Raw genomic sequence first — 25,697 nt, forward strand, 5'->3', positions numbered from 1 at the left:
TGCGTATTCGCTAGATGTTTCAATATTATAAAATACCAGTTTTTATATTTTTTACTTAGAGATTTTTCAGGGGGGGGGGGTGTCAATTTTAAAGGTAATTAACGTTAAAAATCAAACTTTAAGGAAAAGATTTAAAAAAAGGTGTTTTGATCAGTCCACGATACAGTAAAATACACTCGATACGAAGGCGTATCATATCTAAATTTTGAACTTCGCCTGAAACATTAGAATGACAAAGAGGCTATCTAAACATTTTCATTCCTTAGTGGTGAGAATTGATGCAATAGGTAATCTTCCTTGTACACAAAACTAACTTCATAATCAATTTCAAATTCATTGTGAATTTGATTTGGACTGTTTAATTATGATACAATAAATTTCTTTCTCTCAAATCATCCATATTCACACCTTCAATAACCATCTCTAGGAACTGATGCAACAACTAGTTTATTCACTGCATCAGTTTTAATAGGGCGCCCTACAGCCTTTATGACACTACACGGATGCAGTGAATGAAAGGTTTGTAAAGGTTTCCTTAGACAGCTTACTACACCCTACAGCGTTGCGCCATTCGACAAATATGAGTGCAGCTCCGTAGTGGGCTAGGGCGCCCATGATCACAAAAACATGGAATATCTGGTGGCTGTGGCCGGCCAAGTCGAACCACCCTGGTCGCAACCTCTCAGGAATCCGACTAACATAAAAAAAGGCCCCAGTGAGGTAAGATAATGCCATGACTGATTCATAAACTAGTGTTATGGTCCGTCGAGGCTCAGACCAGTTGACAACCGTAGCATGGGTTGCCGGAATGATGGCGAAGAAGCCCATGGCGATGAAGAGCAATGCTCGAAATGATCGGAATTTACCGGACGATAGCGACGGAGAAAACAGTGTTATGACAGTGAATATGCCCAGCATTGTGATCCCAGCGAGGTAGACGAATTGCCAGAGGGGGGCACACTGGAAAATGTAGTAGATGGGAGGGAAGAAGGAGGTGACGATCATGACTGCAATCCCCAAGTAGTCCATTCTCAGCATTTGGACAGTCAAGCTGTGTGAATGGCAACTGAAGAGGTGGCAAATGCTGCTACAGAGGAGGCAGAACATTGAGCCTGCCAAGTAGACGAAGAACGGCCATCGGGCTGCTGTGGTTACTGATGATGTTGGTGTTATCTCAGCTTCTACCATCTCCAATTCAACCAGTCTTGTTGCTTCCTATAACGGTTTCAGAGTGTTAATGCTTATTCCGGGCATGGCCACTCGGCCTTCTCACTTAATGGATCAGTCTAGCCCAATACATAACCAGCCAAGCGGCCTAAGCCCAGTTATATGGTTGGGCTTGGGCTGAAAATTAACTCCCTATAGGGCTTGAGCTTGACTTTTGAATAGGAATGTCATGGACCGGGTTTAGGTTGGATCCATCTGAATCAAAATCAATTTGAAAAGGTTGGACAGTCCAATAAGACATTGAATTAAACCAGTCCAGATTTAATAGTCCAAAGTATTTATTGGATTGGATTATACCTATTCCATTTATAATGAATTTACATTGAATTGGACCGGGTTGAATTAATATATCTGGTCCATTTACAGAAGATAAAAGTGAGGTGTTAATGAACCAGGTTTGGATTGGACACAATCTGAATTAAAACCATTTTGAATAGGTTGGATGGTTCAATAAGACATTGAATTGGATCCATTCAATTCAAAGTAATTATTATTGAAATGCATTGGACCTGATTCATCAGTAATGGACTCATATTAAACCGGATCAAGTTGAACCAATATTCAATCCATTGACAGCCCTACTTTTATCGTATTGTGGACCTACACCTACATAGACCACTCCCATGACTAATTTGAACCAGAAAATGGACTGGCTTACCAGGATGAAATCTTTGGAATCATTAAAAGCATTTGTTGCTGCAGCCACAGGGAAAGACCTGCCACAAACATATGATGGATCCATAAGAGTTTTTTTTTTTTTTTTTTCACCAGAATTCTCTAACCTGGACTGTCAGATTTGACTAAAGTGATTTCAGGGAAAAGAATATCAATACCACTACTGGTCTAAGACGAGATCAAATCAGCCCCCCCACAACGTCACACAGTACATCTCCGCCGTGTATTAAGAATATCTTTGGATGATAATATCAGAAATGATGATATCATCATCAGGAGATGCTCCCAATACACAGCAGGGATGTACTGTAGGATATTTGGGCCTAGTGCAGTAGTGCTTACGGGCTATAACCCATTTCCACGCCCAACTTCCACCAAACACCAACCGGGTGGAACTGGACCAAGAAATATCTGCTACACCCGTAGGCATAGCCTTGGGCTGGGCTAAAGACCATGCATCACAGCCTTTCATGTATTGATGTGGTGCTACTTTGAATTGGATGAGATAACGTTAAGGCTGTGTTTGGTTTGAAGGAAAAAGTAGAGAAAGGAAAGGAAATATAGGGAAACCTTTACAAACCTTGTATAGGTTTACCTATATTTTCCTTCCTTTCCCTAATTTTTCCTACAGACCAAACATAGCCTAAGGTAAGACCACAAAATACATTCAAGACTGACATTTCAGGTTCTTACTCAAGGAGAACCAGTTTCCCTTTCTTGGGAAGCTTTTTGTCTGATTGACTGTATTAAGTCTCTGATTGCCTCCTTTTCTTTTGTTAAGTTTACTTTTGTGCCTAGGAGTTATAATAGGGATGCCCATAAGCTTGCTCAGGTAGCTAATGGTTTGGATTCGGAGTTTGTTCGCTGGAACAGCCCTCCTCCTTGTATAAAACAATTTGTTTCTTCTTTCTGTTAGTAGTATTTTCTTCTTTTTACGCAACTCAAAGCTATGTCATGAGATCAGATCAGCGCCCCACAGAATCTCTCACTTGTGTATTGGGAACATCTCCCATACCCCCATAATAAGTAGGGTAAATTATAGATAAGTATCCTATACTTTGGGGGTAGTGACAGATAGGTATCCTGAACTTTCAATTGCAAGAATTGAGTACCTTAACCTCTTAGAAATAGACACAGGGTTCATTTAGTATTCCATCAATTAAACATTGCATAATATAAAAAATACCTTTCTCGTGTATTTTTAAGATCATTCTATGGAGTAAAATCATCACTAGAGAATGCCATCATTGGAAAACATGAATATGTTATTTGCTGTCTATGAACGTCATCATGAGACGTCTGGTTACCTGAGAATGATCTAAAAAATAACAATAAGGACATGTTTGACATTATATAATGTTTAGCTAATGGATGAATCTATTAGTCTATTTTTGAAAATTGAGGATGTTCAAGTGTTACAATTGAAAGTCTAAGTTATTTATCTATCACTACCCTCAAAGTACAGGATATATCTGTAAGTTACCCTTCCGATGCACACCGAGATATATATATGTGGGGCGCTTGTGGGATGCCTTCTGTGGGGCACCAATGTGATCTCCTATGCCCTCCTATGCCATGGGCATAACGGATTTCACCTCGAATTAAACCATATGGGTCAAGAGAGAAACGCTACTGCACCACAAGTCCACATCCCTTGGCAGGCTAGCTAGTTAGGCTACCTGCCTTTGGTGTGAGTGATGGCCAGCAGTTTTGAGATCGGCTTTAGTCGGTAAAAGGTCCTCTGAATTTAGAAATCGGATTCAGTCATTGCAATACCCATTCTAACAACCATTATAGTCTTGTATTTTGAATATCTCCCCATAAAATAAAGCATATAAGTATGGAGATGTTCCTGATGTAAGGCTGTAATGGCTGTTGGAACGGTGTTTGAACAGGACTTGCACTGACTGAAGCCAATCTCCGTTCGTACAGATTTTCTCGTACCTATGTACTTTATTTCATGGGGAGATATTCCCCGTAAGGCCAAAAGGATGTTTAACTGTTCAAATGGGCTTTGCAATTGACTAAAGCTGACATCATGATATCCAGCTGTATACCAAGAATATCTTCCCATCCCATGAATATAACATATAATTACTACACGAGAAAATTAAAATGTGTGGCTGGATGCCATGCTCTCAGCATATTAAAATTTTTTTTGGCAGCAGATCTGGGCTTTGGACGCTGACCATTTCTAAAATGGACAGAAAATGGAAGGAAATTTTTGTTTTATTTTTCTTGGTAAAATGGATTTATAAAAAATTCCAAGTTGTTATAAGCCCAAATACAACCCTTTCTGATTTGTTTTTATTTTAACGGCGAGGAAAACCAAATTTTCATTGAAAAATGAGAAAATATAAGAATCTGAAAAAATTCCAACCCATCTTTGCATTGAAGCCAAAGACACCAAGGAAGCAATCAAATCAAACAACAATTTATACAAATATTTTCACTTTTTAAAACAAAAAAAAAAGAAAAATAATAAAAAGAAAATTAAGAAAGAGAACGTTTTAGTTAAACAAACCTGGTAAATTGGCCGAGGAGATCCGCTACTTGTGGGAGTTGCATCAGATTCACCATCGTCAACCCCAAGAATAGGAGAAACCCTAGTAGATGCCTATACCAAATGAAGAATGAACACAAGAAAAGATTAATCTTACAAAGAACGCTGATAATGGATGAAATGAACCCACTGCATATGGAATGAATCGGAATTTGTGAAGAAGAAATTTAGTACGTACGTCCAGACATTGAGCGTCTCGTTGTGCCAACGAAAGACGCTAGCGACAGCCTCCTTGAGGGGCCAATTAGCTCTGTAATAATCCAATATGTACTCGTTATCCTTCATGTAGTCTGGTAAATCCTTGAACGATACCAACCGGTATCCATTTGCTTCGCTTCTCTTCTTGTTTTTCTTTTTCTTGTTCTTCAGCTTGTTCTTCTTCTTGTTCTTCTGGGTCGTGTCTTCCGACGAAATCAAACCGTGTATCTCCATCTCCATCCCTCCTTTTCTCTTCCACACCACTCCCTCACTGAAATCCATCGTCTGAACTCTGAACACCACCTCAAATTAAATAAACTATATTTTTCAGAGGGAGGGAGAAGGCTCTCTCTCTCTCTCTCTGCTTATCTATTGCAATTTCGACATCAAAGTTAGCCAACTACCCAGCCCAACTGCAGCATTTAAATTCTCTCTCTCTCTCCATAGGATCAATCAACCAACAATATGCTTAATTCATTTCTTTTACATCTTATATCCCCAACAATATTCATCACCATTACTATCTTTGAATTGATGAACTACTTCTTACATGGATTCTAAGATCAATTTGAGTCTCTACAGATGCTGGATATTGATATTAATGTAAAATTTGGTCAATTGATTCGTGGTCAATTGATATTAATGTGTAATTTGCCTTAGCTGTATATTGCAAATTTCCATGTAAAATATAAATCGTTTTGAGTGTGTTAGTGAGATACCAGCCAAAGCCATATGGATTTCTCGGTCTAATCGGGTTTTGTTGGATGGTAGCAACTACCCATTAATGGGTTTTGCCAAGTCAAACAAAATCGCGTTTCATCTCTCCAAGCTACTCCCATAGTTGTCAATGGTCCGGGTTAGCCCGACAGACCCGAACTAAACCGATCCTATCAAGATTGTATGTATTTGTCAGTCTTTCTATAGGGGCCGGTATGGATTAATTGCATCTCGGTCTGAGTGGTTTCTTATCGGTTCGACACTGGGTCGATCCTGACCTACCCATTGGCAGCCCTATCCGGTTCAAAATGGAATATCGACTTGAGCTAGGGCTGTTCATGGGTCGGGTTGGGTCAGTTTACTGAGATTTTTCCAATTGACCTGACCTGGTTGGGTTACCTGAAATTGAAATTAAAACCGATCCTGTGTTAAGAAAAACCGATATGGTCGGTTTGAGTCGGTTTGGGTCAGTTTCGACTCTAAGTTCAACCATGCTTGAGCTTGAGTTGAGAGAATAAGAATATGGGAGTTGGGAGAGCCAGGTTCGAGTGATGTCTTGAAGTTGAGACTTGAAAACTTGAAATTTCAAAATTTTGATTCTTGAGAGTCAAATTGTATTAGAGATTGTGCTTGAGTTGAGGGGCGGACCAAGTTAGAATAGAAGTTATCAAGAAAATAGAAAGTCAAACTGTATTAGAGAAATAAGAATGAAATTTGTATATTTCAAGAAACCTTCTAATCTAAGTAAAAAATGACATAATTCCAAAAAAAATTCCATGTCTAGTTGTCTTACAATACTTGCCATTAATGTCATTCATAACTAGAAGATTAGAAATTAAGTTAGGTTGTAACTAGGATAGAGACAACTTAGTTAAGTAGGAACTAAGTAGGTTGTAACAACTAACTAGGAACTAACTACTAAGTCGGTTTGGTTTGTTTCGGTTTCGATTTTCACACATGAAAACCGAAACTGACCCGAACCATTGGTTTATGATTTTTTACAACCCGAAACTGACTGATGCTGAAGAAAACCCATCCGACTCGGATTGGATTGGTCCGGGTTGGTTGGTTTGGTCGGGTTGGGTCTTCTTATGAACAGCCCTAACTTGAGTCATGCCAACCCTCATCCGGTAAATAAATTAATGGGTTTGGGTCATGGAATCAGAGTTGCAACCTTTTGGTTGGGAGCCAGTGGCAAAGGAGACTGGTTTTTTATTAGGGTAAATTACAAAGACCCCGTTCTGTTAGCTTTTCGTTAAAATCCACTGTTATAATATTTTTTAATCCCCATACTACCTTTAAAAACACAAACACTGTTCATCTTCCCTATCATTGTTCATCTTCCCTGACCTCACAATGCACGAATAGGATGGAAATGGCAGCACCGAGGATGGAGTGCTGGTTTGGTAAGTGGAAAACTCCTCCAATCCAAACCAACCAACATTTGGTTGACGGAATTGACCTCAGGGTTGTTGTTAATTCACTTCTTGGAGTTCGTTGATGGAATGTCCCTGAAAAGGCAGCAACTTTTTTTCCAAAATGACGAGGCATGTGACATCTGCAGACGATGGCAAGGAATCCAGAACTTTTATCATTGTTCGAACCGATCAGAAAAAACACCGAAAGTGGTTTTGGTACCAATAGTCGAGATTTTGCTGGTGATCGGAGACCTTTCAGAGAGAAATTGAGCAACCAGATTGAGAACGACGAGGAAGCAGAGGTTGAACTTGAAGCATTTCATCAGATCAGTGACGATGAAGAGAACCCCGGAAACCTCAACTACGGTGGGATTTTGATAAAAAGAGGCATGGGCTTTGTTTTTCTAAAGGCAAGTCTTAAGTCTTACAAAGAACTAAAGAGATCTAGTAAAACTAGTTTTGTAATTTCTGAAACCAAGGCAAGTTTTAAGTCATACAAAGAATTAAAGAAATTGAGAGTGAAAATGCAACGAAAACACATATACTAGTAAAGGAAGATTTCAAATTAATTATCAAATTCAATTCAAGAGAATTCTCCCTTCACCTCCCAATCATAACCCAAATTCTCAAATGAAAACGTAAAGGAAAAGGCAAAAGGATAATCAAATAAAGAAAACAAGCTTAAGTAATTCAACTGACTTGAAGCTGATGAGAGCAGATTTGGCCCTCCAGTGAAATTGCGACACGTGGCACCTCGTGACAATTAGGCAAACACACAAGCAACAACTTACCAAGTTGGACACCCGGACACCTGTCTGGCCGACCTGGCGCAACCTGCATGCGGCCTGCAGGCGACCTGCACGTGGCCTGCGCACGACCTGGCGTGGCCTGCGTGACCTGGTCGGATCAGCCTGGCACATGATCCGACCTGGCCGACCCATTCGCCCATAAGATGCCCACCGATGAACCACAACGGCTTACCCCACGAGCTCGGTAGCTCACCAAGGAGCTCGCCAAGGAGCTCGGTAGCTCACCAAGGAGCTCGCCAAGGAGCTCGGTAGCTCACCAAAGAGCTCTCCAAGGAGCTCGCCACCAAGGAGCCAGGTAGCTTGGCAAAGCTCGCCACAAGTAGCTCGACATAGCCCAAGGAGCTCGGCATAGCTCCCCCGGGCAGCTCGCCACTTGTAAGGTAGCTCGGTACAGAAGAGTAGTTTGGCGTATCGCAGGAAGATTTCCTGCCTGGCAACCTGGCCCAGACACCGACCCACCGACTGACACAGGCGCCGATGTTATGGGCCCGAGCGTAGGATTGCGTCACGGGTCGCTCCACCACAGGAACCTCAGATCTTTCCTTGCCCTTGGCCTTACGTACAAGCCCTATTTTGACTATCTCGTGGGTGATTTGTCCAAGAGTCCACCCGAACTCTCCTAATGGGTGATTTGTCCAAGAGATCACCTGAACTCTCCTCACTCTCTTTCTTGACTGCGAAAACTGAATGCTTTATTTCAATTCGTAGCTCCTTAAATAGGAGATTACAGAAGGAAATTCCTAATTAAACTCAAACTCCAACTTGAAATCAAACTCCTAATTACCTACTCCTAATGGTAACTCACTCTTACGTAAGATTAGATAAAGATAAGGGATAAGGGATAAGATAAGGATAAGGTAAGCTGGCAGCGAGTTGGCTTGGTGTGTCTAGATAAGGGTGGGCCCACCTCTATGAGCTGTTGTGTGGGCCCCGCTTTGTTGCTGCTGCCAAGTGCGTGCGCGCGGCTCATGGTGCCGGTGTCGTGCGGTGCGTGCGCGCAGTGCTACTGCCGTGCAGTGCGTGCGCACGCCTCATGGTGCCGCTGCCGTGCGGTGCCGGGCGTGTGCGCGGTGCGTGTTGCCGTGCAGTGCATGCGGTGCGCACTGCTGCCTGGCGGTGCGTGTTGTGCACCATGGTGCTGCTGCCGTGTAGTGCCGGCCGTGTGCGCAGAACGTGCTGCTGCCTATGACTGCGCCGCAGTGCGCTGTCGGATGGTGTGACCATAACATTACACCCCTCTCGGACTACGAGCTTGTCCTCAAGCTCGTGTTCTGGATACATGGCTTGGGACTTTGCGAATGGATCAAACGACTGCACACTATTTCTCAGTCCACCAACAGTATGAACAACAGGGACTGCGCCGTCTCTCAATGCATAACGCTGGACTATTTGATGCAGACCCCTACCACTTTCTTTAGTTTCCAGCTCCTAGGCGTAACCATGGCTTACAGTGACTGCACGCTCTGCTATGTTCCCTACCTCCTGGGTCATATAGTTTGAAGTAGTTTTCTGGAAGATCCCCATAACAGAAATTGCGTACTGGACCATGACACCGGTGTGCTATGTTGTGGGTCATAAGAATGCACCGGGTATGCTTATAGTAGAGGACCTCAAGAGTGGCTTTACTGAAGAGAACCATGCATTTTAAAATATCCTCTCGGCCTTCCCCATATATATTTTCCTCAATATTACGAAACATAGAGCTGTCCATGAACACAAAATCTATGCCATCAATATAAGCTTGGAAGAAAATTACCTCTATATCCTGCCCCTCCACCTTACATCTCTTGCGCACTCCTGTTTCTTGGATTTTTGTATTGTTACCATACGGTGATGCCGCAACCATAACTTTATGTCCACGCCGAGCCAAGGCCTTCGGTAAAGCCCCATCAACATCGCCAAGCCCACCTGTCTTCATCAAAGGAGTGCATTCTGCAGGTTCTACTATAATGTTCGTGACATCGTCCCCAGCCAAAGGAGGAGACTTTACAGTTTCATCCTCCGTGCGCTGATCCTTGGAAATAATTGCGGCTGTAGGGGCAGCGATCTGTTGTTCGCTGCATGCCTCTGCCCAGTCCGGACGGTGTCTGTTCGTGTTGGCGATTCCCTCCGAACTCATTTCTTTGTTGGAGAGGAATGCTTCCAGCAGGCGTCGCATCTCCCGGACGTCTTCCTTGATTTCACGAACCTCCCTGTTGGTTTCTGTAAGTTGGTGTTCCAGTTCATGGACCTTGGAAGATAGTTGCTCCATATCGCCCATGACGTTTGGCTCTGATACCAATTTGTTATGGGCCCGAGCGTAGGATCGTGTCACGGGTCGCTCCACCGCAGGAACCTCAGATATTTCCTTGCCCTTGGCCTTGCGTACAGGCCCTATTTTGACTATCTCATGGGTGATTTGTCCAAGAGACCACCCGAACTCTCCTAATGGGTGATTTGTCCAAGAGATCACCCGTACTCTCCTTACTCTCTTTCTTGACTGCAAAAACTGAATGCTTTATTTCAATTCATAGCTCCTTAAAATAGGAGATTACAGAAGGAAATTCCTAATTAAACTCAAACTCCAACTTGAAATCAAACTCCTAATTACCTACTCCTAATGGTAACTCACTCTTACTTAAGATAAGATAAAGATAAGATTAGATAAAGATAAGGGATAAGGGATAAGATAAGGATAAGGTAAGCTGGCGGCGAGTTGGCTTGATGTGTCCAGATAAGGGTGGGCCCCGCTTTGCTACTGCTGCCGGGTGCGTGCGCGTGGCTCATGGTGCCGCTGCCGCGCGGTGTGTGCGCGCAGTGCTGCTGCCGCGCAGTGCATGCGTGCGCCTCATGGTGTCGCTGTCGTGCGGTGCGTGCTACCGTGCAGTGCGTGCGTGTGCCTCATGGTGCCACTGTCGTGCGGTGTCGGGCGTGTGCGCGGTGCGTGCTGCCGTGCAGTGCGTGCGATGCGCGCTGTTGCCTGGCAGTGCGTGTTGTGTGCCATGGTGCTGCTACCATGCGGTGCAGGGTGTGTGCGCGGTACGTGCTACTGTGCGGCCTACTATGCGTGTTGCTGCCTATGACTACGCTGCAGTGTGCTACCGGATGGTGTGACCATAACAGCCGACCTGACAACCTAGCCCAGACATCGACCCGCCGACTGACACAGGCGCTGACCTGACAACCTGACCCAGATACCGACCCACCGACTGACACAGGCGCCGACTTAACAACCTGGCCCATGCGCCGACCTGGCCGCCTGACATAAGCGCCAGCCTGACAACCTCGAGGAGTTCACCACTGTACCCCGGTTCTGACGGGATATGTGGAGTCTTACCGTTTGAAGGCTTTTCACCCACCTAACCCGCGAGGACACCACTATATAAGGACTCCGACCCCCAAAGCCAAGGGGGGGGGGGGGGGGAGGGATGGTAACCCCTGCTCTCTAGCTCTCTCATTTCTCTCCAAGCTCTTTGTAATCAGAATGCTAACTTAGGCATCGGAGAGTCCCCGTTGGGAAAATACCCCCGGGTCCTCTGATTCAATTCTCGTAGGTCCCTCAGCTCCCGCCGCCTACAAAGGAGAGGAAATCACTTCATGTAGAGGGCAGTCGGGTTGCGCTGCACTAGGGAGCTCCACCATCCTCTGAGTTGCAGGCCGCCTAGGAGCAGGTCAAATGACGAGTCCACCAGGTAGTTCTCCCCCAGGCAGTTCGCCACCAGGCAATTCGCCACCAGGGAGTTCACCACCAGGGAGTTCTCCACCAAGCAGTTCTCCCTCAGGGAGTTCGCCACCAAGTAGCTCTCCACTAGGCAGTTCACCACCAGGGAGCTCGCCACCAAGCAGTTTGCTACCAAGGAGCTTGCCACCAGGCAGTTCGCCAATAGGGAGCTCGCCACCAAGCAGTTCACCACCAGGGAGCTCGCCACCAAGGAGCTTGCCACCAGGCAATTCTCCACCAGGGAGTTCGCCACCAAGCAGTTCGCCACCAAGTAGCTCATCACCAAGACATGTCACCATTGGGTCAAATAACGAGGTAGTTAGCCAAAAAAAATTATACATCACAAAAAATTCGTACATAACCATAAACGGTTACATCATAAGCAAATCACAAATTCTAAGAATTCAAATTCAATGAACTCAACCAAAAATAATGTTAACTAGAAACCGATACAAGCACATAATTTTATAATCAAGAAAGAAACTTCAAAGCTAACGAATCAGTCAAGAAATTTTACCTGAATTGTAGCTGGCTGGACTCGAGCATCAACAGTGACGATCGCAGATGCAGCAGCACTTATAGTGTCCATGGTGTTATTGATGCCCCTCATGTCTCCTCTCGTTAATCAATAGTGTCCATGGTGTTCTTCCCTTGCCAATAATGACTCTAAATCCAGCTACCTTGGTTCTTACGACTCCGGTAAAACCATAACTTCCAGATCAAGAAAGAACTCAATCACGGTAATCCGAATTTCGTACCAAAACCAAAAAGATAAAAACAGAGAGAGAGAGAGAGGGGAGTAGAGAAGAGAAACATTAATCTATAAAAGAACCAGAAAAGATCAAAGCAATCCTGATCTTGACTCGTGGATGTCAAACAAACAATAACTTGGATTTGCAATTAACTATTGAGCTAGAAAGTTGATTTACGGAAAAAGCCCTTCATTAGACTCCCAATTTCTTGCTGTAGTTTGCAGAGTGTAACTACCGAATTCACAAAGGTATTCCTGGAAGAAACTATAGTAATTAATAGCAACTCTGAGGCTAATTTCGTCAACCAAATTTGGTTGGTTTGGATTGGATGAATTTTTCACATACCAAACCAGCACTCCATCCTCGTCGCTGCTTTTTCCATCTTGTTCGTGTATCGTGAGGTCAGAGAAGATGAACATTATTTTTCTTATTATAAGGGTAGTATAACGGAAAGGAGGTCTTTGACTCATAGTCATAGTACAAAGAGATCTTTGTTGCAAAACAAAGTATTGGGAGTCTTATCACAGACCCTATAATAAGGGGGTCTTTATAATTTACTCTTTTTATTATTAATTAAAGTAGGAGACATGACATCGTGATCGTTTTAGGAAAATCATGGTGACGTGTTGAGTTAGGTTAACCTTAAATCTTAACTTCTGTCCATTCGAGGAGATTGTTTTTGGCCTGTCTATTCGAAGAGATGGAAGCTGAGTAGCCTGATTTGTTGGATCCCACAAGCCACGGTGAGTCCGGTTGGTTGCACTTGATTCCTGTGTTAGGAGCTGTTTGACCCATGAGGCCTATACATTATGTATCCAGCACAAAAATGTATTATGGGTTCGATTGAGCATGTTCGGATTGGTCTTTTACCAAAAATTGAATGGACATGGTCCGAGAGCCCAAGTCCGAAACTGTGTATAAACATGGTTTGAAAACAGGATTGGACAGGACGGTTGGGCCAATTAACTCTGGAACCTGTTAGGCAAGAGGCTCCGTTTCATCCTTAAATTGTTCTTGGGGCAAAAATCATTGATTTGGTCATAAATCAATTGATCTGGGCAGTCGAAACGTCCATCCATCAATATGGACAATAGTTTTTATTTTTATTTTAATTTTTTAAATCAAAATAGGATCCAATTGTCTGGCCCAAGAACAGTCCCCAAAACGGTTCCATGTCCAATCCGATTTTTAAAACCTTGGTGTATAATGCTTTTTTTTTTTTGAGAAAATGTATAATAATGTATAATGCTAACTTTTTCTTTTAAACAAATGTATAATGCTAACTTTGAAGCAATCTGAATCGCACCCCTAATATTTATGCACTCTTAATTGGTTCCATAGCCTATTGTACATGTTGTCTTTGTTCTTGGTTTATGTGGAGTCAATAATAATGCTCACAACAGCCATCAAGGCCATGTTTGTTTGCCAGAGGGGGTAAATTAGTCAACCTAATAATTGATCATGATCCCAACGTTCATTTGCTGTTATATTGGATTTTACGGTAAGCGGAAATGTTTGAGAGTATTAGTTACCTCGTGGAGGGTGGGTAAACAACTTACCCATGCTAGTTTCCTCCCCCCTGCTTCCCTCTTCACCCGAATAACTTGTACTACACAATAATGCTGGAACTATATTTATTCAGACAAATTTAACCTAGAAAACACTTGATCGGATAAATTCACGTATCTAAGTAAAAACAAATAGGGCCCAAGAGTATATATCCCATAACCATTCCATCTCTCATTTCATATCCATGAGCGGATTGTTATTATTGGAGTTCAAATCAGTCCCTCATAACGTCTCACAGCACATTCCCGTCATATATTAAGAACATCTTCCCATGATGACATAATCATTTCTGAGATTATTATTGGAAGATGTTTCCAATACACAACAGGGATATACTGTGGGACATGGTGGGGGGCTGATCTGGTCTCTTATTATTGGTTAAACAGCCCTAACATAATTGGTTATGGAGCCCAACCACCTTATTCTATAGTGCGCCTAAACTAAAAAAACAGTTAGGCGGATGTGTGTTATAATTAATAAACATTGATAGTCATATGGTCCTAGTAATTTGGCCCACCAATGCTTAAAATATAGATTTTGATATATGAAAGACATGCTTCACATCTCAATCAATAGAAAAGGGGTCGCAAGGGTTGTATATTGGGAAAGGACTTTGGATTGGACTTTCATGCTATTGTTTCTTAGGCTCAATTTCGAAGGAGTACAAATACAAAATTGTAAAGGACACAAACATTGTATTTTATATTATTTTGTATGTATTTGTAGTTTTGCACAGTACATAATTGTATTAGTACTCCTTCCAAACTGAGCCTTAAGACCATAGAAAAATGTAGATTTATTGTATTTATAGAACGAACACCCCTTCTTTTTGAAAATTTCAGTAGATGCTTTTTACTTTTTTTGTCTAAGCATATAGCGGGTATGAAGAGGGCATATATGTCCTTTACTCTCACTTCAGAAACTGCTCACTTATAACCGTTCAGAAACTATCAGGGTTTAGAGAATTCTATCCATGAACTTCTAAAATATATCTTAATTAGTTTTTGGATAAATAAATTATAAAAAGTGACCATAAATTATAAATAATTTTGTCTTAAAGATACTGCCACATACAAATGCACATACACCATTTACTAGTTGGTTTAAAGTATTGATATACCCTGATACATCGACAAGAATGAATAGAAATACAAAAAAGAAATTCGACAATGTTAAATTTCAAAATTTCAACGTCAAACATTGATAGAGTTCTACTATAGTAAAGAAAAAAAAAAACATTTGTGATATTATAAAAAACAAAATGAAGCCAATCATCTTTGAGAAGGTTGGGTCACGGCTGTATTATGATGAGCTATTGCATACCACAAGCAACTGACTTACCAAATTCATGGGTGGTATTGGTTGTATGGTTTTCGCTTTATCATATAATCAAATTTGTTTCTGCACTCTAGCATTTGCCATATAAATTCTGTAATGTGGGTAGTTTAGTGTTGAACAACAGTGGTTGATTTTGATTGAATATGATTTATTGACCGATGATTCTACTTTCTCGTGATAGTGATATATCAGACAAGTTTTTTCTTCTGCCACATCTCCTACCCATAAAAGAAATAAAAGAAAAGAAAAAAAAAATGTTATCATGGGCCCAAAAACTTAAATGATTTGTCTTGCTTAGGAATGGCAATGGCGTGGGACGGGATCTCGGTTTACAAGAAAAAATCCATCTGTGCCGCCGAAATTTTATTTTTTATTTCATTTTAAAAATTAAAAATAAAATAGTTGCAAATTTTATAATTTTATTAAAATAGACCCAAGTGCATCAAATATATTCAATCATATTTTAAAAAAATATTAATACAAATTCATTAAGCAGTTCGTAAGAAAAAATATAAATAATCAACATAAATCCCAACCTAATCCATGTGCACCACTAGTTTGCACAGGACATAAACCCCTGTGCAGTTAGTGTTGCTTGTTTTCCAATTATATTTCACACTTCATGTTCATATTTGCACTGGTGTAAATGTATTAAAGTGCAAATGGAAAGAATTTAAATGATAGGGCTACAAGTTGGGTTGTCTAATTTGAAGAATTTCAATTATATTGGGCTTGGATTAGGTTCGGGTCTATTTAAAATTTTAACAAATTCTTAACCCAACCTGACCCAAATGGCCAAATTAAAACAAAGTAAATGTTGGTTTATTTTTTCTTCAAATTTGATTTTAATTTTTTTCTTTGTTTGTGAGGAATTAAATGGGTTTCATATTTTGTATGAAAGAAAATGAAGGCAAGAGAAAGCAAGTTTGTTTGGATTATAAAATAGTTTGATTATGATGCTGGAAAGACATGATATCGGAAAAACCTATAACCAATCAACCCACATCATAAAAGTATTAATCAATAGAAAGAATTAAAAATGACTTTGATATTACATCATGAACAAAATCAACTGAAAATAATTTGTATGGAAGTCAAACCTTTGATTCTTCAGTAAAGATGTAGCATTCAAACCAATTTTCTCAATACATAAGAAAATCAAGTCAGATCAGATCACATAATTTTGAGTTTGATAGAAGTGGATTCATATTTGATTCGATTATCATGGCCATGTCTTGAAATTCGGTGAAGTCACTCAATGTTTTATGCATATTTTATATTGTTATTTGGTGCCAATTAGGCACCGTTATATGTCATATATGCTATATAGACAAAAAGATGAAAACATTATTTTCAGTGCAAGAAACATCAAGATGATGTCTTTTTTTTCCAAAAGTTATTCACATCAAGGCATTCAGTTAGATGGTGTTGACATGGACCAAACACCATCTAGAAAACAATCAGGATTTCCTACTCACATAATTGAGAGACGTGTGACTGCAATTCAGCACAATAGAGAGTGGATAGGAAAAGTGAATAGAAAATCTGGGTTCTCTAGATGATACTTCCAATGTGCTTGATAAACTTATACTTACATTACTTGACAATTCACATATTTTTTAAATGGTTACAACATAACCATAAGAGTTTCTTTTGTGAAATAATTCAATCCGTAAGCAGTGTTTTCAACCCATTATTATCCGGCCAGTTGAACCGGTGACCCAGTTACAATCCGATTTATATCAATCTCTAACCCATTATATTACATAAAAAAAAAAAAAAAACCGTTGACTCAGTCAATGATCACCCATTAAACGGGTTACTAGTTTTGTGTTATTTTAATTTGTTAAAATTTTTTATAATGATGACATCACAGGCTGACCAGTTGACTTGAATGATCGAACCGCAAATAACCAGGACCCGAAAAAATCACTGGGTCAGCCAACGGCTCAACACACTTTCAAGCCTTCAATGCAGAGCGTATTAATCAATGAATTCCTGTCCAATTCAGTAAATTTTGGTTGAATTATTGAATGCAGGAACTCAGCTCCACCTAAACATTATAATATACCACATTTTTTGCTACGACGTGAAGTGTTAGCTTTTTCTTCCACCAATTGTGGCTAAGGAGAAGAGAAGAGAGGCCCCATTTACAATTATGAGGCAACCGCCTTTGTTGTAGAGTGTTGTTTGCTATTATTACTACAATCAGACTGAGCCCTGCTTTCATACACTAACAATCAACCAAATGATCTCTCAACTTCTCTTTAAATCAGAAGTATTGAATGGTTGGTAACAAATCTTTTTCATTATATGCTTCTCCAGAATTTGTTTGTAGTGGTGTAAGCAGTGTTTTCAACCGGCCATTGATCCAACAGTTGAACCATTTGAATAAGTCTTCTTTCTGGGTTTGATTTTCCTAAAACTAAGAATTTGACGGAAAAAAAAATGATGATTTGGTTAAAACTCATTTGACCGGAGCGGTTGAATTATTGACCCGTTTGATTCAGTCACTAGGTTATGGATTATAGATTATGTGTATATGCAGACTTTTGGAGTCCATAGCTTTGGACTTGATTGTTTGATTGGGGTGATCTTTATATCGATCAGGGGTAATTTTTCAATATCTATGTATTCCGAGGCACCTTGCCCCTTTATTTTTTGGCAAAGAAATCTCGTTTTAGCCTCAAATTCCAATTTTAACTTTTTATTTATAAAAAATAAAAATCTGACCCATCTAACCCAAACAATTGATCTGGTGACGCGGGACCTGGAGGCTAAAACGGTTCAGCCTCCAGACCGGCTTTTAAAACATTAGGTGCAAGAACATTTGATGAGAGTGTAAAACTGAGGAGAATTTGTGTTCTGGTTTGATTTTGCAATTAATATGAATATGACTTGTCTTTGTATTGAAAACGAAAGTAAATTTGTTTTTTCCTAATATTTTTGTATTCAAAATTTTCATCTTCAGTTATCCAATTTAATAAGAAAAGGTCTTGTCTTGTCTTTGTATTGAAAATTAAAGTAAATTTGTTTTCTTTTCCTAATATTTTTGTATTCAAAATTCTTATTAAGGCTCAGTTTGGAAGGAGTACAAATATAAATATGTAGAGTGCAAAACTATGTATTTTGTATTTATTTATACTGTATATATTTGCATTTGTGATTCTATCAAACTGAGCCTTAATAAGAATATGTCTTGTCTTTGTCTTGAAAATAAAAGTAAATTAATTTTTTTCCTAATATTTTTGCATTTAAAATTTTGATCTCAAAGTTGATCAATGTAAAAAACAATCACATTCCAGTCTTGAAATTTTGTGAAGCAAGTTTGCATTCTCACTTTTCGGCCAAATTTGCATTTATATTAATCGTTTTTTGCACTCTTACCAATAGGGATGTTCATTATATAGTTCAAACTGCAAAACTGAACCAAACCATAAACCATAAACCAAAATTTTATATACATACATACATATATGTACATATATATAACTATTATATATAATATATCTAATTGGAATGCATAAAATTATAAATATATATAATGAACATTTTATTTTATAATAAAATAATAAATAAAATTTTAAGTTTTCATTTTTAGGAGAACTATTTGGGCTAATGAATAGGGATGCAAATGGTATCCAATTTTGGGAATTCGAATTCAAATTATATTATTCTTATATGAATTCGATCCATTTTGTCAATTGAATGGAGTGATTGCAAGATGCAAATAAGATGATTTCTTTTGAGTCCCTTCCGTGGAGAATCAAAACCACCATGAAATGGCTTCCAGTGATTTTCTCGTTCAAAATTGCATCTTTCACTTCAAATTTTCTTTCTCAGAGATTGGAACAAATATAACAAATCTCAGAATGAACTCTGCCTGTTATGACAAAACCTAATCTGTACCTTTTTTTTGGCTAATGAATAGGGATGCAAATGGTATCCAATTTTGGGAATTCGAATTCAAATTATATTTTTCTTCATATTAATTACTTGAATTTTAGATATGACATAGTTAAGGTAGAAATTGAAAATTAGCAAAAGTAACAATATGATTAAAAATAAACTTAAATATTTATTATTCAATTACGATATCATGGGTTTCTTTGAAAAGTTGGACCATTGACCCACTATCTAGATAAGAAAATATCTTTGCTTTTGGATTAGTTTTGAATTATGAAAAATTATAGTCGGAGCTAGTTGTACATTTAAAATTAGGCTACAAGTTGGTCCATAAACCAAAAAAATTTTGACAACCGGCTCTACATTTCAAATTATAAAAACCCTCGCCTTGTCATCAGAGGCTTATGTGGATGTTGCCAACATGGGACTCTTACCATGTTGGACACAACAAAAAGCTTATACTGGAATTTCCCTTTAATGTTGGGTGATTGAAAAAAAAAGTTTTAGTTTCTCTCTCTCAATCTCCCTCACACTCTCTTATGCATCTTTATCTACTCAACGATTATGTGATTTGAAAATAAATAAAAATGGTTTTTTGTTTCTGTATTTATGTTCTATATATCGATTTCTCTCATTCTCTCTCTACTTATCATTTTCCCTTGATCTCTCTCATTCTCCCTTAATTTCTATTGTTCTCCCTTAGTTTCTCTCCCGCTTCCTCTCTCAATTTTTTTTTTAATTTTATTTTCTTACACACTTATATGGTATTAATCAGATTGTATAAAAGAACATGAGACCAACTTAGTATGGTTCAAAAATCATTACACCAATTTGATAGAAATTCACAAGAAGCTCTTAGCTATAAAATTTACACCAAATGATAGAGATTGAGGGAGAAGGAGATATTGACTGAGAGGGGGAGTGAGGGAGAAGAGTGAGAAAGATTAAGGGGGAACAAGAGAGAGAGATAGAGGTTTTGATTTGGCTATAAATCGAAGTTGAGAGAAGTGGGAGAGGGAGCGAGAGATCGAGAGATGACTGTGAGAGTGAGTGAGTGAGTGAGTGAGTGAGAGTGAGAGAGAGAGAGAGATAAGGGAGGGAGATTGAGAGATAGAGAGAGTCAAATGATACCATAGACTAAGAGTCTCATGTTGGCAACAACCACATAAGCCTCCGATGACATGGTGGGGTTTTTATAATTTGAAATGTAGAACTGGTTGTAAGAGTTTTGTTGGTTTTTGGACCAACCTACAACCTAATGTTATATATATATAACATTAGATATGTGCCCAGAATTTTCTCTATCTTTTTTATTTTTGTGATTCTATGTATTTTTATTATTTGGCTATGACATCATTTTATTTCTAGGTATATTTTGAATTTATCATTCCATTTTCATCATTAACAAAAATACTTCTTACATTTCATAGTTATTTATTTTAAATTTTTATTATTTAATTATGGCATTATTTATTAATCCATTTGACCCCAAATGGTTGAATTGCTTACCTGCCACCAGGAGGGAAGAAAATGGTTTTGTTTTCAAATTACTTTTCAAAATATTATTTCTATACTATTAAAATTAATTTTGTTGATTTAATTATAATAATTTAATGATGAGAAAAATATATCTTAAATATAGGATTTAATGAGAGAGTAGGAAAATATTTTTATTTCCAATTGGTTTTAAATTCCATTTCTATTTCCATCATTAATAAGAATGTTTCTTATTTATCATAATTATTATTGTTTAATATGTATGTTAAAAATGTTGCCAATTTTTTTATTTCTATTTTTTAATTTTATTATTTAATCGTGGTAACATGGATTAATTGACCCAAAATGATTTAATTTCTTACCACCACCTAGATGAAAACACTATTTTTGTTAGGTAGGTTTTAAAAGTATAAGCTTTTATGCTATTGGAATTATTAATTTATTTAAATATGGATTTAATTAATATAACTTAATGATGAGAAGAAACAAAAATGACTTAAATATATGATTCAATAAACATGAATGCAAGTTAATAACTTAAATGTTGATTTAATGAGAGAATTGAATGCATCGAATATCTTTAAGTTACCTCTTTTCAACTCATTTAATATCAAGAACCGATTACCCTATTTGCCCTCATTTTATATATATATATATATACTTAAAATTCATATTATATGTATTAGTGAAGTTGGCCTGAATGTTGCAATTTTAATAAATTATCATAGGTTTAAATTTCATACAAATAATTTTCAATTCATTCTGTTCATAAAATATTAGTCATCTTAAGTTTATTATACTAGTAATATACAATATTTTGGCCATTTTTAGTCTAATTTATTTATACTGTTCATATACGATTGTAATTCGTATTTGGTTCAAATCCTTTAGATATCTGATGCATATGATTTAATGAACTATGAACCTACTCTGCGCTTTTAACTATTAAATCAAATTCTCCTTTATAAAATCTTTGGTTCCCTGTCGTCATTTTTAATCTTTCATCTGTCACCTTAATAGTTATTTAATATTAGGAATATTTGGTGTTATGATGCATACTAAGCTTTTTTTTATTTTTATTTTTTCATAATTGCTTTTAAGGGATTGGTTTTAGGCTTACCCACCCCTGAAACTTGTCAAAATCAGAAGCACCCCGGGGTTTTGAGGGCCTGAGGATAATAATAATAATAATAATAATAATAATAATAATAACATAAAGAACTTTTTTTTCATTTTCACATTATTCATTATATTTTGGATAAAACAGATTGTTACCTTGTACTTTTGGGGTAGTGACATTTAAGGGTTTTAACTTTTAAGTGTAACATTTTAGTATCCTGAACTCTCGAAAGTATACACTTAAGTCTAAGCCCATTAAGTTTATATTACAATGAGAGTTAAAATTACTAAAATGTCCGTGTTTAGATTCTCATTTTTTTATTGTTCTTCTTCTGCTATATTGGGATGAAATCTTGTGGCGGCACAAAAGAAACACCAATTCATAGAATAACAAAGTAGCTTAAGTTTACACCTAAGGCTCAGTTTGGAAGGAGTACAAATGTAAATATTTAGAGTGCAAAACCTTATATTTTGTATTATTTTGTATGTATTTGCACTATACATATTTGAATTTATATTCCTTCCAAATTGAGCCTAAATAAAAGCATCTGAAAACAAGCGAAAACATTTGAGTTCTCTAGTGAAGCCTCCAAACAATGAGGATAGATGGATATTTAGTAATTCTTACATGTTGGTTTTTGTACCAATACAGATGCATTGCCCATCATAATTTTTTGCTGCCACCATTTGAATTTGAAGGTAGATGAAGATGAAAAGAGAGTTTGAATACAGGCATTTTTATAATTTCATTCTTATCTCAACGTCAGTTTTAACAAAATTGGATATAAATGTATATTTCTGAAAGTTTAGGGTACTAAACTATAATAGTTGAAAGTTTAGGCCCTCAAATGTCATTGTGCCTAAAGTATAAGATATATAAATTGCCTTTCTTTTGTCGGCAGACCTGATCACATGGCAACTTCGGGATTTTTTTTCTGGATAAAGCAAATTTTCATGTTCTTGATGTGTCAGTTTCAGAAATCAATGGAAAAAATTGAAAACAAACACAATCACATTGATTATAGGCTAAACCCACGCCTCCTCGCAATGTGCCAGTCAGTTGGTTGGTATCGTTTACTGCTCGTAGTGGAGACTTGGGATCAAATCCCGCCTATACCTGGGTTGGGGGCTTGTGGATTGGGGATGGGTTACCTCCCATTGTGTATCCCTTTCAAATGATACCAAAAAAAACCCATGCCTCTTCGTAGGCATAGGCGGGGCTATGCCTACTTAGCCTGGAACCCCTCAAAGGGGAAGTGTGGCATAAAAAATTAACAAAAAAAATCACTTATTTGACTTAACAAAATACAAAATAAACATCAAATTGAAAAGAAAATCCCAAAATTTTTAATTCATTTGAATTTCATGCATACGATTGATCGTATATGAAGTAAAAAATAAATTGACAAAATATAATGGAATTGGAATAAATAATATAAAAAAATTGAAAATAAAAATTTAAATAGGCATTGAAAAAATCACAAATTACTTTTAAATAAAATTAAAAAAATATAATATTTTTAAAATATTATACAATTATTGAGTATACAAAAAAGATTGACTTCTTCAACTTCAAGTTCCACCTCCTCCATCTCCCTAATCTTGATTTGCATCATCTACATCTAGTGAACCATCAATTGAAGTACCATGCCCTCTCTAATTAATCTCGTAGTATGTCTTAAGCATGAAACCAATCCTTTATAACATATGCACATCTCCAAGCATTCTTCATTTATGCAACTTCTATTGTCATCCGATTCGATGGAATTATGGACACTGGAGTGGTTAGTAAATCATGTGTCATAGTGGCAAAATGCTAGACTTTTTTTTTTCATACTTTTCCACAAAGCTAAAATATCAAAGTTATTTAATTCCTCGGGGTTGAGGGAATTTGTTAAATTACTAAAATAAGCTTTTAAATAAAAATAAAGTTCAGTAAATGAACTTGATGATGAAGGGGCAATCGATTGTTGCCTTTTATTTATTAATGTACAAACTCTATCCCTTTCACTACTATAACTAGTGGTCTCATTAGTGGAAGTTGTACAAGTTCTCCTATGTCCTAATATTTGTGATTCATATACTATACATTTCAAATAATAAATTTTTAACTTCATTTTTTTGTTCTAATATCAATTCCCACGTTTTCAATAATAATACTCAAATAAAACATCTACACCATCTTTTCTAATCCTAGGATCTAATATTTCAATTAATCAATATAAAGGAGAAATGTTTTTTCAATATTTTTTAAATTTAATTTCCATTGTATCAATAATATTTTTAAATTTTAAATAATTTCTATATTATTAAAAGCATTCACTAATTATAAACAATTAGTTAGCTAAAATACAAGATGTTGAGTAATAAATACTTGAAAATGCATTAGTTGTATCACAAAAAAGTTGTAAAAATCTTTTATACAAATTGTAACTTTCCAATCATCATCAAGCATAAAATCATGGCGCATTTTCTTATTATAAAAAAATAGTAAGAATGTCTTTATATGAAATATAACTTTCTAATATAAAATAGGTGGAATTTCACCTTTGTTGAACATCTAATACAATTTTTTTTTTTTATATTTTAGCCTATTTTGTTGACATAAATATTTAAATTAAGTTCTCATTTTTTTGTTCCAAAACTTCTAGTATACATAATACAATTTTTAATTTTAGAAACATGATACAAAGTAAAATTTAAAGCATTTTGTACAAATAAATTTAAAATGTGGTATGCACATCTAACATGAAATAATTTACCATTTAAGCATGTTCTTGATTGAGATTTTAAAGTATTTACAGTTGAATAATTATTAGTAGCATTATCAAATTTAATAGAAAAAATTATATTTTCAATACCTTAAGAGTGGTGCTATCATACTATGATTGAACATGATCAAACCCGAAGTTGTAGAGAAAGGGATTTTGAAAGGAATCAATCATTTTAAAAATTTTGAAATATTAAAACACTAAAAAAAATTAATTACAACTTACTTGGTCCATTGTTTTGGAATTTAAACTTGCTTTCAACTGATGAAGCTTCTAAACCTTAGGGCTGCAAACAGATTGGATTGGATTTGGTAAGAGCATATCCGATCTGATATGTTAAGAAAATCCAACTGATTTGAATCTAATAAGGATCCGTCGGATTTTCAAAAACATGATTTGAATTCGAATTCGAATGTATTATTGGATATCTGATTTGATTAGAATTATATTTATATTATGTATATAATATAATAATATATTAACATATAAAATATAAAATATATAATAATATATAGAATATACATATATAATATCTAAATACTATATAATATATAATATTTCATAATTAACATATCAGATCGGGTCACAATGGATCGGATCAACCAATATCCAAATTCGATCTGTTAAGTTAATGGATTGAGTTTTCTGATCCAATCCGATTTGTTAGGATCAAGAGGGATATACAAATCCGCCTCTTAACATATCAATATCATATTCAAATCACATCTGATCGACTTATTTGCAGCCCTACTAAGTCTCCCAAATTACTAATTTGAGACACTTGAATAAACCTTCTTATTGAAACTTGAATAAAATTGAGAATTAGCAACTAGAAACAAAAGAATTAGTGTGATGAGAATAAAGGAGGTATTTATACAAATTATAATTAATTCAATTAACCAAATATCCTTAAAAATTAGTTATTATGCTGGTATTTTAAAAAATTATTTATCACTTTACCAAGATACTCTCCAAACTAATTATCATGCGCACCCCCCACCCCACAAAAAAAAAATAATAAAAAGAGTAATAGACGAGGGGCATCCCCAATGGGTCGTGGGTCTTCCCAGCACAACCCACATTTTCATGTCATGTTGTGTGGAATGGGGCCTATGGGCCCATGTCATGTCGGGTCATGCTAACCCATGGGCAGCACCTCTTCTCTCCTCTCCTTTCGTTCGAGTGTCTTCACTTTTCCCTCTCTCTTCCCCATTCACCCGGTGATGACAAACAACCGTCACCGGCGGCGGAGCCTCTCCATATCGAGAAGCGGGGCCCACTCGTCCTTTGTCTGATCGTAAGACATTGCAGACTTCAGTGCGTTCTTCTCATCATCATGCCTGCTAGCTACGAAAACCTTCCTATCAGAATCTGACGCACAGGCGAAGAACAATCGAGACCCCCTGGCATATCGGCCCCACGGTGCCATCTGCCGGGC

The 25,697-nt window shown here is 37.3% G+C and overlaps 1 protein-coding gene across 2 annotated transcripts; it reads right to left on the bottom strand.

The window, feature by feature from the left end:
- Positions 1-230: 230 nt before the first annotated feature.
- Positions 231-12,537, bottom strand: LOC148843023 (heptahelical transmembrane protein 1-like). Of its 2 annotated transcripts, XM_088956870.1 has the most exons (6): positions 12,405-12,537; positions 11,825-12,313; positions 4,644-4,955; positions 4,427-4,519; positions 1,886-1,943; positions 231-1,215 (listed from the first exon to the last, which is right to left on the bottom strand). In XM_088956870.1, exons 2-6 carry the CDS (start codon positions 11,851-11,853, stop codon positions 496-498), a joined length of 1,212 nt encoding a protein of 403 aa, XP_088812996.1. In that variant the 5' UTR covers positions 11,854-12,313; positions 12,405-12,537; the 3' UTR covers positions 231-495. The 2 variants fall into 2 exon arrangements, with proteins under 2 accessions (XP_088812996.1, XP_088812995.1); XM_088956869.1 differs by having other exon boundaries at positions 11,825-12,474.
- Between the last annotated feature and the right edge of the window lie 13,160 nt (positions 12,538-25,697).

The sequence above is a fragment of the Nelumbo lutea genome, chromosome 8 (genome assembly GCF_056320005.1).
Source record: "Nelumbo lutea isolate HS-2025 chromosome 8, American lotus-T2T, whole genome shotgun sequence".
NCBI classification, from domain to species: Eukaryota; Viridiplantae; Streptophyta; class Magnoliopsida; order Proteales; family Nelumbonaceae; genus Nelumbo; species Nelumbo lutea.